The 17,812-nt window shown below is 34.4% G+C and overlaps 1 protein-coding gene across 18 annotated transcripts in view; it reads left to right on the top strand.

The window, feature by feature from the left end:
- The window catches only part of SGCE (sarcoglycan epsilon), a 69,702-nt gene extending 51,890 nt beyond the window's left edge, over positions 1-17,812 (top strand). For 6 of the 18 annotated variants that reach the window (XM_074379448.1, XM_074379455.1, XM_074379451.1 and 3 more), the window contains 6 exons: positions 2,292-2,503; positions 3,429-3,455; positions 4,208-4,396; positions 14,376-14,419; positions 15,259-15,293; positions 17,527-17,812. In XM_074379448.1, the coding sequence (XP_074235549.1) occupies positions 2,292-2,503; positions 3,429-3,455; positions 4,208-4,396; positions 14,376-14,419; positions 15,259-15,293; positions 17,527-17,577 (558 nt within the window). In that variant the 3' untranslated portion in view covers positions 17,578-17,812. The remainder of the gene's footprint in view (positions 1-2,291; positions 2,504-3,428; positions 3,456-4,207; positions 4,397-14,375; positions 14,420-15,258; positions 15,294-17,526) is intronic. The other 12 variants (XM_003921217.4, XM_039472669.2, XM_003921215.2 and 9 more) reach the window with 3 other exon arrangements.

The raw sequence follows: 17,812 nt of genomic DNA, 5'->3' as shown, positions 1-17,812 counted from the left end.
AACTGTGGTTGACTTCCCTGAGGTTTAAGGATCTGGTAAGGTCGTTGACAGTGCATCCATTTAGGAAAGAGTATACCCACTTTTGTACTTATTCTACCCTTGATAAGTTGCTGGGGCTGGATTAGCTTGGCAGGCGGTCCAGATGAACTGCTTGGACATCCATATAGCTGCTAAATGGGCACAGATAACGGAGTTAGTATGATATGTACAGAAAGATTCTTCTTAAATATTCTGCTGCTACCCCACTTTGAAGGAGAGGATAGAGTACAATAATAAATCTGAAAATAAAGCAATATTGTGCTATGATTTAATATTCTGAAAAGTCAAATTATAGAGACAATTCCAAGTGAGAAAAGAATCGTACCCATAACTCATAAACATATTTCTTTCCAAATCACATTTTAATTTGCATGTTAAAAGATTTAGGAAAATGTAAGATTTCAAATATATTTAAGATATGTGTAATATTTTATATATGTTTATTTATCATTTTATATGTCTGTATATAATTTTTAGATCCTATTATCTGAAAGGTAGGAGAGTTGTTTTAATTCTTTGTTTTTTTCTTTTCATATTTAATGTATCCAACTGATGTTTTAATTTAGTGACCTTTTAGTTTTAACTTCTGTCAACTTTTTATGACTGGTGATGAGTGAATTAGATCTAAGTTTAAAGTTGACATTTGAACAAAGTTGTTGACACATAAACACAACTATCGCTTCATGTCTTAGAGAGCCAGCTGCAGGCAACTTTCCAGGATCCAGTACTAGAGAACATATTACTCACGTTGCAACACTTAGCACTCCTTGTGACCTTTTGCCTTGAACTCTTCCTCTCATGCCTCTTGTCTCATGGCCCTTAGAAAAATGGCCTTTGCCTTCCTAAGTCAAGTACAATTATTATTATAGGCAAATTTGCTGAATATTTCAATCATGGTGCTAATGATACAAGGGTTCAGGAGACTGAGCAGCTGCAGCCATAACTCGGATTTGTCTCCCAGCATCAGTGGATGGCAGACCCTAGCAACGCCATTTTACTTGTGGTTGTTCCGGAAAATGAGTTTATGTTTAGGACTATTACCCAATCTCTAAAAGTTTAAAAATGACATATGCCTTGAAGATTTTTGTTTATGTGGTAAGGCTTTATAAGTGGAAAGTTTGGGAATTTTTATTTTTTATTTTACATGTATTTATTTTTATGCCATATCTTGCCACAAAAGATTTCAGAAGGTTAAATAAGAGTCATACAATAAACATAATAAATAAAATATTAAAAAAAGGAAAATCAGGACCTAAATTTCACCCTCTAAAAATAAGCATAAGGCTGTGTTTGACAACAAGCTGCCTAATGTGAAGGACAAAAAAAAAAAAAAAAAATGAAATTCATCAGTTTTTAGTTCTCATTCTTAAAAAGGAGGCACAGCATCCATTCTTTGGCAGAAAGCAAAAGTTTTTACTAACATTGTATTATTAAGAAAATTTTTCAAGTTGAGTTTTTTGGGAGCAGACTGAATAATGCTATAATAATTATCCCCAACAGTTTATTTTAGTAGCAAATGTAGTAGCAAATTTCACATGGCTGCATTTTCAGTGTGCTTCAATAAAAACCTTAGCATAATTAAATGCAACTCAGTGAAAGCCGCTCAATTAATGTGGAGGTAAATTAACATAGTGCAACTGTTGTAGTTTTTTTGATTCTGGGATGGAATTAAGTCAGACTGGGTTAGGTTCCATATTCCCTAGACTATCTTCCATAAAAGTTACTTCTGTCAACTGGAAGGCAGAAAGATCAAGGACAACATGTTTGGAAATTGTCCCTGTTTTGTTTTGTTGTTTTTCTTTTTCCTTTCTCTTTCGCTAAACTTAGAAACCATAGGTGCATACCTGGTTTTCAGCCAGTTTTAGGTGTGGTAACATCTACACTTGAGTATTGCCACTAGGAAATAAGACATTTACGTGGTAGTGTAAAGGACTACTGCTTTAGAGAAAGGAAACCTAGAAAGAACAACTACATCCATAGGCACACACACACGTTAAATATGTACACATGTAAATGTATATGTATATATGTTTTAGGGAGAACATAGAAAGTAGACCAAAGTAAAGCCTTTATTACTTTCACTCATTACATTCCCTACCTCCAGTAAATACTTGCAAATTCAAAGTGATAAAGTAATTGGAAAAGATGGCTTTTTAGATAATTTGTCAAAGAATGTTTTAGTGTGTCCAGAGCTTAAAATCTCAATGTTCACAACTATTAATTTATTGTGTAATTGTCTTCTTTTGTATCAGGTTGATAAAACAAAGCAAGTGTCCACCTATCAGGAAGTGATTCGTGGAGAGGGGATTTTACCTGATGGTGGAGAATACAAACCCCCTTCTGATTCTTTGAAAAGCAGAGACTATTACACGGATTTCCTAATTACACTGGCTGTGCCCTCGGCAGTAGCACTGGTCCTTTTTCTAATACTCGCTTATATCATGTGCTGCCGACGGGAAGGAGTGTGAGTACTTTAAGACTAATAAGAAAATTAGAGATCCTGCTAAGATAACAACATAGAAGATTCCATTAAAAGCCAAGTTTCATTTAGCTCATAAAACAGTTTGTAAATGAATTGAAATTGTGTTCAGTCAAACTGCAATATTTTATTTCTTTAAAATGAATTAAAATAGTTTTGAGTCTAGTAAATCAAATTAGGGCATATAATTAGTTTTTTCAGAAATTATTAAGGCTAGATGTAAATTCATACTGACAAAACAGTCCCAAGAATAATTGAGGCCAGATATTTTGGTTATACAAGCTATCTTGTATGAGCAGAGACTGGTTTGCAGACCTGTAATTGCACTTTAAAAAAATTGTGTTAGTTTGATCAGAAATGATGCTCAAAATTCTTCTTGAAATCGTTCTGCTGTCAAACAAGGTGACACGTCTAAATGTTTAAAATATGTTTTTAAAACCCAACTTAGGAGTAAATTAATGAAAATAAGGTATAATTTGAGTAATAAGTCTTCACTTCATGAATAGTTAGTACTTTCAGGACATCTATGTTAATTAAGGTAATCTCCAAAGATTACCTGAAAGTCAGGGTAACAAAGCAAAGGTTAAAAAATTAATAAAGCAGCAAGTAACAAATTCTTTCATTTTTACATGTAGCTTGATTTCATTATGTCATAGAATTTATTTCAATCAAGGCCTTGATTCTTAATCTCCATTTTTTTCCATTTTTCTATGTGTTTCTCATCAGTATTTCATCATTGTATGTGTATCATCCAAGTAATGTCATAAACCTGGTGGCAAATGCTGCCTGGTTGCATTTCATAGTAACAATGTCAGCATTTCCACATCATGCAAGATTCCATGAGCATATAGTCTTAATGTTCCAAATATCAATGCTATTATTTAATTCATAAATTTTGTTTTGTTTCTAGGGAAAAGAGAAACATGCAAACACCAGAGTAAGTGTCTTCTTTCCTGTTATTTTCTTCATCATTTTTGCCACTTCTCAGTTGCCCATCATGCTCCATACATGTGTGTCATGCTTTTTTTCATTCATCATCTTTCATAGTTTATTTCATAAATGTGAAAGCTGCTTTCTAAATAGAGATATTTAGGAGGGGTAGAAACTAAAACCTTTAAAAAGGATTTGAAAACTAAGAGTAAACAGATAAAAATTAAACCTAAAATATTTCAGATTCAGAATATTAACTTGATTCAGAATATTAACTTGCCATTTATATTATGTGATTTCCAATCTGCATTTCTGTAAACCAGAGAACAGATGAAAAGACCTTTCATACAAGTTTTCCAGAATCTACAGTAATAACCTACCATAAAATGAAACTTCTGTGAGTATTTATGAATGCCCCACCAGAAGCAAAAATATAAAAGCTATGATAGTTTTATCTTAATCACAGAAAATAAATAGAAAACTAGTTTGTTACTTAGGGCAGTAATATTAATACAGTGCTTCATAGCTTAGTTTGATAAAACGCTTATATATTTTAAAATCAGTTTATAGTTTTCAATTTTGTTATATTAAAAGTATGTGAGATATCTGACTTTCTGAGATAGTTTGTTAAATGCCCAAAGTGCAATAATGTCTTGTTACTTTAAAAGATAAAAATACTTCATAACTTTTTCAAATTGATGACCCGTTAGGCTAATATATGATTTTAAATATATGTTGTTTTATTTCTTTTTGACCTAGCATCCAACTAGTTCATCACAGTGCTATTCAGAAATCTACCAAGGAGCTTCGAGACATGTCCAAGAATAGAGAGATAGCATGGCCCCTGTCAACGCTTCCTGTGTTCCACCCTGTGACTGGAGAAATCATACCTCCTTTACACACAGACAACTATGATAGCACAAACATGCCATTGATGCAAACGCAGCAGTAAGTGTCCACTTAGAGCCATAATTATTAATATGGATGTATATTTTTAATAACATCTGTAAAGACCAGATCTTTCTGTTGTTGTGCTGTGTTTGTTTGTTTATAACTGGAAGAGAAAATAAAAAGGATTTTAGTTGTGTAAATCCCACCCCTACTATCCTGAGACAAATACAATACAATTACTTTTAGGAAATGTACCTTTTTCCCCCACCTACTAATCCAAATAAGACTACATATACCTTAATATTTAAGAAATTGACACTGATACTAAACTCACATGTTTGCTCAAAGATGAGTCAATTATTAAAAAAGAAGCATATCCTAAGCATTTCAATTTGATTATTTTTTAGAGATGTTGTTAGAATTATTTGGTTTTAACCTATTAAATATGTTATTACCGTAGACCTTTGTAATCTAAATTTTTGCCTTAGAATTAAGGATGTTTGGATTGTTTTTTGTGATCTGCTTGTCTATCAAGGCAAGCAGTTCCAATTTGGGCTATAAACACCTATTTTATTAGTGCAAACCTTGTCTAGTGTAATAGGGACCAGGGTTAGAAAGCCTGGAAGGACTTCATAAAGATAAGGGTAAGGGGTGAGGAAATTGTACAGTTGCATTTGGGAAACCATGTTGTATAATGCTGTAATACAGCATTATGCTACATCGTATATTGCTAATATAATGTAGCTTAGTGGTCACATTTTTATATAAGGGAATGGTGGGTAAAACTGTTGTTTATAAGAACATGTCTCTTTTTTTTTCTTTTTAACCGTATGTTAAAATGAGTTGAATTCAATTGCCCGAGCACTAGAAGTCACAAAGTTGGTTTATGAGGTCCTCTTCTTTTTCATTTTAATTTTGTAGATGGAGTGGCTATGCAGAAAAATCTCTTTCTCACTCTCTCAGTCTCTCTTTCTCTCTTTTGCTCACACACACACACATACACACCACCCCTTAGGATATGATATTAAAGTGAACACATTCACCTGGGAACTCTGCTGGGTACATTTTTCCCATTGAATGCTTATTTTGTAACCAGATAGAATGCAGGTGGTAATTTGAAGATTAAATAATAATTAATATGAGTAGTATAGACAGACTAGATAAGTTTATCCAGAATACTTCAGAAATCCAAAAGTATTATGAATATTTTTCTAAAGTTCTCTAACATCACTTAAGGTCATACAAAGGTGCGTGTTTATGTGCATGTGTATGTGACAGAGTAATTACGTAATGGGTAGCGGGTAATTTAAGTAATGAGTAAAAATGCGTAAATTTAAAATTTTGAATTTTGGAAACATTAATATATCAGGGATATAAATATTAAAGTCTGCAAAATTTAGTTGCACTGAATGAAACAGATGGGTTTCTATACTCTCTGATGGTCAGTAGCCTATCTATTATGGGTCGTCATAAAACCCAGTTTACCAGGATTAGATATTGATGAGAAAAATTGGTAAAATTTCAATAGGATTGTAATAATTCACAATTTAACCTTTTATGCCTTTTTTAGGTGAAAATTATGAAATGGCTTTGTCATTCATTTTCAAAATGAAAAGAATTTGTACTTATTCTTTAAGGTTATTGTTTCTGATATTGTTTACCCTAGCATGCCAGTGAAATGTTGACAGATAACCCTTCAAAAATGAAATGGTCAAATCACCTAGAAAAAGTAGTAGCAACATTGTAAACTTTTAACATGAAACATGAAGTCCTGTAGCTAACCAAATTGTTTATGAATGATAAATTCAGTATACTTAGTATGAATGTGAAGATGAAATGCATACCCTTTTAAGAAGGGTTAATTAGTAAGTGCAAGGCAGCTTTATCCAAGCATATGCCTGGTTATCAAGTACGGTAATGTAAACGTTTTATTTCCCTGTTTTTTAAGCTACAACAGTCCTCAGTCCCTTAGTGTGTTGATATACTTTATGAATCCATAGGAAAAGGTCAGAATAGGCAACTCTTCATAGAACACAGTTTGAGAAATGCTTCTATTGATAATGTAACAATGCTGTAGAATTTTAGAGTAGAAAACTAGTTATAATAAGTAGGGGAACTTGACTACATATGTAAGTCAGTAAAACTCTATTGCTAATGAAATTGAAGAGAGGAAAAACGTTGCTATCATTTTAAGATAACCCTTTCTAATCATATATATTGAAAATAAGAATAGCTCCTTAAAAAGTATTTTGATTCTCTGTAGTTAGAATTTTACAATGTTGCTACTAATATACAAACAATATAAAATTTTCTGTCTAGTTTACACCAAATGCATCTTTCTGGTCCTTCCATCAAGACTCTCATTATGTTGATCAGATCTATTTGCAAATGCAATAGGCTATTATGTTGAACTCGCAACAATTTAAACACATACGTAGTTTTAAGTCCAGAAAACCTTCACATTATTCAGATTTCTGCTAATGGAAAAGCTCCATTAACTAGCACTTCTATATAAATAGGGTACATAGATAATTGATGATGTTCACAATGATTATTCTGAGGCACCGCAGGATCATCAAGTGCGTCTGACTCATCAGAGGAAAATTAAATTACATTCGGTGTCGTTTCAGTGTTGAGTGTATATTATCTTTCTTTTATTCTTGGAAATGGATAATATGTGCATGGTCTCTATGGTAACACCCTATAAGCCAGAATATGTGATTAAATTAACCTCATTTTCCAACCATGCCAGATAATAGGGAATTTATTGTATGGGGTTCATCATAGCCATTCTTCATGGAAATTCAACTTTTACTCTTTACCAGAAAAACAGCCATGTTTTAAAAGTTTTACTTCAGGACTGAGTAGACACACATAAATATTTTGGTCATTTGGATTGAACTGAATTCTCAAGATTAAATGATATGATATTTGGGGAGGCATTATAGTACTCGATAACCAGGTATATGCTTGGATAATGCTGCCTTGTACTTATTAATTTATCCTTCCTAAAAGGGCATGTATTTCATCTTCACATTCATACTGTGTGTACTGAATTTATCATTCATAAACAATTTAGCCAAAGGATTTCATGTTTATTCTTCAGACTTGATACCAGAAATATTCAGACATGGATATGGCTAAAGGTTTACATTGGCTTCTAAGTAAGATTCAAGAATATTCAAAGAATTTCAAAACTGCGTAAAACTAGTTTGTTCCTTTAAACAAGTCAATTTACATCAGAGGTATAGAGAACTCACAACATTGTGTAATGAATGGCTGCCACTGTTATCAATCACATAGTAATATTTTCTTTTCTGTAGAATGTTTCACAGAGTGCCAGACTGGCACCTTATATTAGCCAATAAGAAAAAATATTTAATCATTTGCAGAAGATAAATTTGAGCCACTGATAAGGGGCAAAGCTAAATTAGGTCAGAAGTGAGATTAGATTTTTTACCTATCCTGACATCTAGGCAGGGATAGATAGCATTCGTCATTGACCTCAGAGGGATCTCTGATTTAGGTTGTAAGCAAAATGAATAAAGAGGCAGTGGAAAGGGAAGCTGGAGTAGAACCTGGAGCTGTGCCCAGAAATGAGGTGTTTCATTTTGTAGGTATTCCTTCTGCTTTTCAAATTACAGAGATAATATAAATAGGCTGTTAAAACTATCACATAGTCTAGAAATGTAAGGTCAACTTAATTTGATCTTTGCTAATGTATTTACTATTTAATAAACTTTTTATTTTTGAATGATTATAAAGGTACAGGAAAGTTACAAAGATAATAGAGAGTTCCTACATACCCCTCAGCCAGTTTCTCCTGTGGTTAACATCTTATAGTACCATGGTATATTTGTCACAATGAAGAACCCAGTATTGTTACTTTACTGTTACCTAGACTTCAGACTTTTTTCAGATGTCATTAGTTTTTCCACCAATGTTCTTTTTCTCTTCTAATATTCTGTCTAGGACACAATAATCACTATGTTTCCTTAGTCTCCTCAGGTCTGGGCATTTTCTTATACCTTTCTTGTGGTCCCATGACCTTGACAGTCATGAAGAGCTCTAGCCAGGCACTATATAGTATGTTCCTCATGCCCTCGTATAGTAAGTTTTTCTGCATCTGTCTTTGTTATCTTTGTAGCAAATAAGCGTTGCCATTAATAGCAGGAAGAATTTTTTTCCTCTATAGACATACATCTTATGTATTACAATTCATTTCTGGAAATCACATTGTAAAGTAATTCTTAAAAGTAAATAGACTTTGCCCAAAGAATCATTGTGTGATTGGGGTTATGTTTGTGACCAAAGACTTCACATCAAAAATCTATTACGTATTTGACTGGTGTACCTCAAAGATTGCCCTTTGTAATTGTTTAAATGAAAAAAATTTAATTCCAAGTAATAGAATTTTAGGTCCTCAAAGGAATGTCAAGAGAGAGTCTAGCCTTGTTCCCAAACCATGTTATGTGTCAGAATCACCATAGAGCTTTTACAGTATACATCCTGGGGCTCTGTGTCTGGAAATTTAGAGTCTGGTGGGAGTTTATGTTACGGTAGTGGTAGAGCTCCTGCAGAGAGCTTCTCAACAAAGGTTGAGAATTCCTGGCTTAATAATCAAATGACTTAAGTTTCAAGATTGCAAAATCCAAAAACTCTGATATTTCTGGTCAGGCTCATGAGTGGGAAAGGTTCTTATCCACATTCCTCTACATGGAGTTTTAAAAGTGGAACAGTTTTTCCTAAATTCCCCCATGTGAAACTGTGAAAGAGGAGCAGTCCATGCACATTGTCTAAGAGTTTGGAGGTATTTGGGAGTTCATGCTACTCAGCCTCCAGAGCAGGCATCCCCACACTTTTTACACAGGGGGCCAGTTCACTGTCCCTCAGACCATTGGAGGGCCGCCACATACTGTGCTCCTCTCACTGACCACCAATGGAAGAGGTGCCCCTTCCTGAAGTGCGGCGGGGGGACCGGATAAATGGCCTCAGGGAGCCGCATGCGGCCAGCCGGGGAAGCCGGCTCTAAAGTCTTCCACACCTCCCTAAACTGCCTGAGGAAAATGATATGGAGAGATTGAGAGATAGAGCTAATCAGAAAACAGTGCCTGAGTGAATAAACCTGGAACAGCTCAAAGCCACTGAGAAATTGTTATTTTGTAGTCTTATGCTTGGGGACAGTGGCATTGACTTATGCTTGGGGACAGAGATCCCAATATTTGATTTTCTAAAAAATGATGTATTATTATATTAAATTTGTAGTGAGGTATGCTGTCTTTTGGGGAAAGATCTGCCTCTTCACTATTCTTATGACAACATCAATACCAGTTGATTTTTCTGAGGCAGTAGGCATCTTCATGAGGCCCCTTAGTTAGTGAATAACTAGGGATAGTGCTCCACACATTTTTCTGGAAGATATTAATTTGTTACACAAAATTTTTCTTTATTTATTATTCTAAACATAATTCCTAATCCAGGATAATTGGTTCTCCCTCAAAACAGGAGATAGGTTGTTCCTAATCTTTTGAAAATTAACAAGTATAAAAGTAGAATTAAGTCTTCTAATTAAAAATAGTATCTAATCATTTTAGCTTTTATTTAAGTATTTTTCCATTTGTCCTCCCTTTGGTCACAATGACAACTAACTTTATGGTAAAATTTCATAACTAAAAATTAAGTTTTAATAGAAGTATCAGTTGAAGACAATGTTTCAGGGGACTAAGATTTAAGATTATGGTGTCCTGTTGAGAAGAAGTATCAAGCAGCCGAGAATATTTCCGAGCCATTGATTTCCAAAAATATATTACTATTTCTTATTGTTCAGTGACGCCACCATACTAATTGAAAAGTGAAATATTTTGTATTCCACGTAACTAATGTCATTTTCTTTCAACTCTGGCATGGATTCTTTGGCTTTATGCAAATCATTTTGCTTTTTAGTCTTGAAATAAGTAGCAATATAATCAGTTGATAATCATCAACTTTACTCACAGAATTACTGTACAGGGTATCCAAGAATGTCAAATTACTTTGAAACGGTTGTACAAATAACAAATAATTGTGTACTTCCCCCAAATCACTTATTTTTTAATTTGCAAATCATTACCTTTGTATTCTTAAAGAATGAAGTTTGTGCAATGACTAATTTACACAATTTTCTATTTAAATGCATGAAATTAATGAAAATGAAATTAGAAAATAATGCTAATAATTTAGAGTTCGTTTTCTTAAATTTCTATGTAATGCAGTTTATACATAATAATTTTTCACTTCATCTAATAATTATTATTTTAAATTGTTTTATGATTTTAGAAAGGTCTCTCCTTGGAAGGATTATAGGGCCTCTACTTGAAGTTGACCCCCTTCTCCTGTATAATTGCCTTTAGGAGCCTGCTCTCACCAAAGATGAAAATGCTCCACTTTCTTCCTGCATCCTCTGCATCTTTTAACTAGCAGAGTTGAGGTTGTAGGCATTTCTTCTAGTATGCCTGAAGCAGTGCTCTTATGAGCTGTGTTCCTTCAACACTTAAATGGAATACACAGTTTTAAATATGCCCATCATAGATGTATTCACACTCTAATACAGGTTCGCATGTAGTTACAAGTTGTACATAACTTGGAGACTCAAGGGTCCCCCTCAAAACAGAAGATAGGTTGTACTTAGGAGAAATTGAGTCGCAGTAATTTTTGGTTGAGCGCTTTTTGTACACACAAGCACTTTTAATATAACTCATCTAAATTTCCTTTGAAATTACGAGGAGTGCATGTGCATTGTTCAAAGTAACCACTTAGAACATGCACTATGCTTTTCAGTCCCTAAATCAATATAAGACACAGTTGCTTTCATATCTATCTTCTCTAAATTTCTTGCTAGTTTGTGTGTGGCATTTTTCTCAACCAGCCATCTCTTTTCACCTAGCCCAACCCATTGTGATTTAGAAAGTTTAGCAATGCAGCAAAAGAGGAACAAATGGAAGCTAGAGGAGAAACAACAGGGCATAGGTTGTCTTTGATCAGTGGTTTCCAAGCTAAATTCCACAGAAAGGTCAGTTAGGAGGGCCAAGAGGAGGGCCAAAAGGGTGGGGGCGGTGGAGGGGGCATCCAATTACCTCATCCAAATGCTGATATTGAATTTGAGGTACCCTTAATCTAGGGCTTTTGGAAAACCTGTGTCTTTGTTTACCAACCACTGCCTATGATACAACACCTACATTCTGGACTTTCTTTATCCTCTTTAATTTTTGTGTTTTGTTGAAATGTGTTTATTTAATCTGTTAACAGGCTAGGTAGAGCTAGAGATGGTAAGGAATGAGGAAGTGCTTGTGTGTGTGTGTGTGTGTGTGTGTGTGTGTGCATGCGCTTGTGTACAGAGGGTGCACTGTATTCGTTTTGAGTATAGAATAGACCCAAATCAGTTGTACCTGAGTAGGTAAAACACATTCTCCCACCCCATGCCAGATGCCCAACTAATTGCATTTTGACTTCTATAGTAAAGATGTTTGCCTTGCCATCTTTAAATGTAGAACTTATTCCCTCTTTGTAGTTTATAAATTGATCTTTTTACTTTGTGACCAAAACAAATATAAATACATTGTGTGAAATTCTGAAAGAACAAACTAAAAAGAAATACTCCTCTAGCCCACCCAGGGATAAGTAAGGCTGATAAGTAACAATAAAAAAGAATATAATCGTTGGAACAAATTATTAAGTAACTTCCTCAAATTGAGTTAGAGTTGAGTTTATTATTTTCTTAGTAATATCTTTAAAGTGGAACCAAAACATTAAAAAAATCACTCAAAGCTGTTAACTATAGATTAAATTAAGAGTTTAAGTACTGTTTTCCACTTTAGATTGTTGTATTTGGAACATAATACTTGCCTGGCTGAAATAATTCAGATCAATGGTTTTCAAACTGTTTCTTAGAGATTTCTTAGAATTGCTGTAGGGGCCAGCATGAGGGACAGAGAAAACAAAGCAGACAGGATTCCTAACTCCCTTGTTTCAACCCAGGCAACCTCACATTTATCTCTTTTGTACATTGAAGTTCCGCTTAGGGTTTCAATTAAGAGGAATCCCAGTGCTAAAGAGAAAACACAAAACTTTGAAAATCCCCAGCTTGGATCAAACTTTATTGCAAAGGACTGGCTCCTAGAGTTTCTTCCACACAGAACCTAAATTGTACATTTTCATAAACTAATTTTAATATCAAAATTTGAAACTAAATGGGTGTATCTATATGTTAATAAACATGTATATTATATAAGTCTTTTTAAAATATACTTTAAGTTCTGGGGTACATGTGCAGATTGTGCAGGATTGTTACATAGGTATACACATGCCATGGTGTATGTGAGTCTCTTTAATGCTTACTGCTCAGGATACTAAACAAAATAGGATGGTTCTTATTGTTAATATACTATAGGGCAATTAAATATTATGTGCAGAGAATACAATGACAATCAGCATGTGAATGAAAGCATGCTAAATGGTAACCTAATTGTGAGTTGCTTAGAGAGGAGCCATAATATGTTAAAATTTTTAATAACATTTCTTATGGGAATTTTTAAATTATAAGAGTAATACCTGTATGTTATAACAAGTTCTGAGTTGAGTTTGCAAGGACAAATGGGAGCTGATTGGGTACAGGATATGGTAGTAGCCATGCTTCAAGCAGACGTGGGGCACTCCATTGTAGGAGTGAGATATATTGTGGCTTTCCAGGCAACATTAAGAAATCTGAAACTTAATCTGCAGATAAATTTAAGGAAATATTGAAATGTGTATTATTTGAATGACATAATCAGACTTGTGTCTTAGAACAATAGTCCCCAACCTTTTTGGCACCAGGAACTGGTTTCACGGAAGACAATTTTTTCACGGACCAGGAGTAGTAGTACACACTTTATTTCTATTGTTATTGCATTGTAATATATAATGAAATATTATGTAACTCACCATAATGTAGAATCAGTGAGAGCTCTGAGCTTGTTTTCCTGCAACTAGATGGTCCCATCGGGGGTGATGAGAGACAGTGACAGATCATCAGGCATTAGATTCTCATAAGGAGTACACAACCTAGATCCCTAGGGTTCACACTCCTGTGACAGTCTACTGCTGCCACTGATCTGACAGGAGGTGGAGCTCAGGTGGTAATGCAAGTGAGTACAGTTGAAACTTCGCTGGCTCACCTGCCGTTCTTCACCTCCTGCTGTGCAGCCAAGTTCTGTGGCCCAGAGGTTGGAGACCCCTGTCTTAGAAGATGATTCTGACAGCAGTAGGCAGAGTGGATTATAAGGGGACAAGAATGTGAATAAGGAAACAAGTCAGACCAATTACAAGGATTCAAGTGAGAAATGATGATGGCTTCAACCAAGCCATTATTAATTAGCAATGGAGATGGGGAAGAATGGGGCACATCAAAATAAGACAAAAAGAAATGCCAAAGTCCCTAAGTGGTTGAATGTGGGGACTGAAGGAGAGGGAAGGAACAAGGATGACTTCTGCATTTTGCTAATGCATTTGCATACATGGCCACTGTTATTCCTGACATGAAGATAAAAGAGCACAGATGTTTGAGATAGTGAATGAAGGTTATATTTATTTTTCCAAAAAATGTCTGAGCATATGTATGTCTTCTAGACCTGGATCTGAAAGTATATAGCTTAAGAGCACAAGCCACTGTGTTCACATCTTTACCTTCCATGTCCTAGGTATGTGGCATTGGATCTGCAAGGCTAGTTCCTCACCAATAAAATGGGGAAAATATTTTTGTCTACCTATTAGGGTTGTTGTGAGGTACTTTAGAGTATAGCAGGTAGTGAAAAAATTATGCATATTATCAAATATTGTTAATTTTTATTCTCCTCAGACCTAGTTTCCTCATCTGTAAGCTCATGAAGGGGGAGGGGAATTGTGCTGGATTACATGACCGGGGTTATAGTTACCCATAAAGTTTTTCAATCTAGTATGTCTGTTCTCTTTTTACAAGTGTGTAGCAAACACAGTTTTACTCAAAAATGTTCATCATTTCTAGGAACTTGCCACATCAGACTCAGATTCCCCAACAGCAGACTACAGGTGAGTGCTAAGAATAATAAATTCATGTTTATGGATGAATCTAATAGATTAAAAGATAATTATGGCACTATATAAAATTTGTGTCATAGACATAGACATAGACTTAGAACCTCAGAATAATAGCTTAGATTATGACATAGATTGGCATCAGAATGATAAACACAGGGTAAATGATCTTAGAGCAAAAGCATCCATGGAGGTCCTGTCTAATTAAGGAAGACTGAATAAAACCCCTTTCCTTTAGTGAAGCTCCCTATTCTTCCCCTTGGTATGAAAGATTCTTAGCTTGGATGCGTCCAGGATTTGTCTCAGTAAGTGAGCAGCTTGAAACTGACTCTTACAAAAGGAAACCATTGTGACTAATCACTGAGGCTTCAGTGGGATAAATGAGAAGTGGCTGGCCTGGTTTTAAACCTGCTTTAAAAAGCTGTTATAACATGACCAGTGACAACAAGATGGCGGACAATTCTCCTTGGACTATTCTATTTCCCTAAGACTTGCTTTCTTTATTTCTTTCAAATGTCCCTAAAAATTTTCTACAGCCAATTATTTCATTCATCTCTATACTGAGTAGATAACTTATTCATGATTGTCTTCTAATTAGTGGTTGATTCCTAGTTCTAATTGCCAGGCAACCATTAATGCCTTTGTAGCTCTTTTGGAAAAGCAAGAGAAGTTTTAAAAATGTAAGTTGGGTGTGGAATTCTAAGTATGAATAGTGGCATTGTGGTAGGGAAACTATTAAGTAAGTCTCTTAAAAACTTCAGGCACATACAGAAATGTATTGCATGTTTTCATTCAGAAATTATCTTCTCTATTACTGCTTTCGTGAATTTAAGGAGATTTTCGTTTGACAACTTTTCAAAGATTTGAGGCAAGTATAATGAAATTGTTCATCAGATTTTAGTTACAGGATAATGTTTATCAGAATTTTTCCTATACTTTGATTATTTGTTTTAATTAAATGCTAACATGTTTCAACAAGACTATTCAATATATTGATGTGTCGTTGCTACTTTGTAAGCATTCAGGAGATTGATGAAGGAACAAACTTTGTTATAAAAATGAGTCACCTAAAGAGATAAAAAGAAAATTGAATTCCTAGTACCACTAATTTCATGGCTATTTTTTTAAAGAGGATAATTTCTAAAAGAATATTTCCACAATGGAAACGACAGAACTTCTTCATCATTAACCTTGTAGCTTCCATCTCTCCTAAGATGTCTATCTTCTGATGCTTAATTATTTCAGGCATGGAGAGAGTAGAAAGGAGGCAATTTCTAGAAAAATAGTAAATATTTCTTTTGAGTATTTAAAAATCTAGACTTTACTTACTTACCCACTAGGGGAAATAGGAAACTTGAGTAGATGATATTAGGGCAATTTAATAGTCACATATTTTTTTTTTAGCAAGTATGCTTGTTAACTTGCTACATTTTGGTAACAGAACATTTCCAAATACAAGGACAATTTATGCCTAAACAAATACAAGAGCTGGAGTTTTCCCAGGGGATTTTAAGGTTGTTTAACCCAATTTATGAAATTATTTTTCTGAAACAGATTTTAGGGAGCAGGCATTTTGCTTGAGTCAAGAAAGCTTTGCTCTTCTTTTTAGTTAACACTAGAGCCTATTACCTTCTTGTTTTCTTACATTTTTCTGCAATTTGGATTATATTACTGACTAAAATACACTATCTCCTCTGGTGGTTTTGTTGTTACTTTCTCCTCTTGGTTGTTTTGTTGTTATTGTAGTTTTTTCAGTGAGTCCCTACAATATCTAAGTGCCAAAGGGAGAGAAACCACCCTAGCATTTTTTTATAATTATGAAAGATTGGTGTGTTTGTACCTCTGGTACATCTAAAACTAAATGGAGGCCAGGTGTGGTGGCCAAGGTGGGTGGATCACCTGAGGTCAGGAGGTCGAGACCAGCCTGGCCAACATGGTGGAAACCCCATCTCTACTAAAAAAAATACAAAAATTAGTTGGGTGTGGTGGCACATGCCTGTAATCCCACCTACTTGGGAGCCTGGGGCAGAAGAATCACTTGAACCAGGAGGCAGAGGTTGCAGTGAGCTGAGATCACACCACTGCACTCCAGCCTGGACAACAGAGTGACTCTATATCAAAAAAAAAAAAAAAAAAAAAAAAGAAGAAAGAAAAAGAAAAAAAACTAAATGGAGGCATGGCTCCTGGAGAGAAGGGCTAATGGGCAATTTATATTCCTTATTGTCATTCTATTTATTTAAATTAAAAAGTTTGTTTCTCAATTTCTAAATTATTCTATCTACAAATGCATGGATTCAGTGCTGTTCATATATTTTTGTGAGTACAACAGCTTTTCTGTTCGTTTATTCAGATTATCCTAATACTGCGAAGAGGCAGCTACATTTATGCATGATTATCGTTAAACAGTAACTGGAGTTTTCCAAGTACCACAGCACACTATGCACGTGTCAGTTTTCTTTATGAAGATAATTTAGGCACAAGAGTTTGTCTTGGATATCAAGTAATTTTATTTGTAGCCACCCATGTGGAATTTATCAGGAGAAAGTATATCTTGAAGTGTTTTTTTTTTTTAATTAAGTTACTTGTTTTCTTTTAAATTCTCATCAAAACTTTAAGAAATGAACTAGCTGCTGGTGTTGTAGTCCTGGACTTGGGCCCTAGCTGGGATAATAGAGCAGTTAAAAGCTGACAATCACACTAACTTTTGGACTAGACCCAAACCATTAGGTCTGATGCCCCTTCAGGTTTTCTCATTTTCTCTGCCCTACCAGCCCACATGGTATTTTTTTAAAAGCCATGATTAAAAGGCACAGTCATACATCCCACAGTCAACTTTATTCTTTTTGTTTATTGTGGGAGGAATTTTCAGACTGTACCTTTTGGGAAATATAAAATATTATAGCTTTGGTCCAAGAAGGAGAGGATTAATTTAGAATTTTTTCTTTCATTTTTTAAACTAAATACAGAGAAATCATGCAATGTAATTATTTTACATTGTATTAAGAAGATGGAAATTTTATCCTTGCCGTAATTTCCTTTGCTCAAAATCTAAAAGTATCCATGCCCTAACGCCTGCCCATATTCATTCTTACACATTGCAGGTAAATGGTATCCCTGAAGAAAGAAAACTGACTGAAGCAATGAATTTATAATCAGACAATATGGCAGTTATATCATATTTCTTTTCTCTTCCAATAATGCATGAGCTTTTCTGGCATATGTTGTGCATGTTGACAGTATTAAGTGTGTACCAAGTAATACAACATAACTTTCATTTTACTAATGTATTTTTTGTACTTAAAGCATTTTTGACAATTTGTAAAACATTGATGACTTTATATTTGTTACAATAAAAGTTGATCTTTAAAATAAATATTATTAATGAAG

This window comes from Saimiri boliviensis, chromosome 10, assembly GCF_048565385.1.
Source record: "Saimiri boliviensis isolate mSaiBol1 chromosome 10, mSaiBol1.pri, whole genome shotgun sequence".
NCBI classification, from domain to species: domain Eukaryota; kingdom Metazoa; phylum Chordata; class Mammalia; order Primates; family Cebidae; genus Saimiri; species Saimiri boliviensis.
The sequence above is the reverse complement of the archived record's forward strand: the minus strand, read 5'-3'. Positions and strand labels throughout refer to the sequence as shown.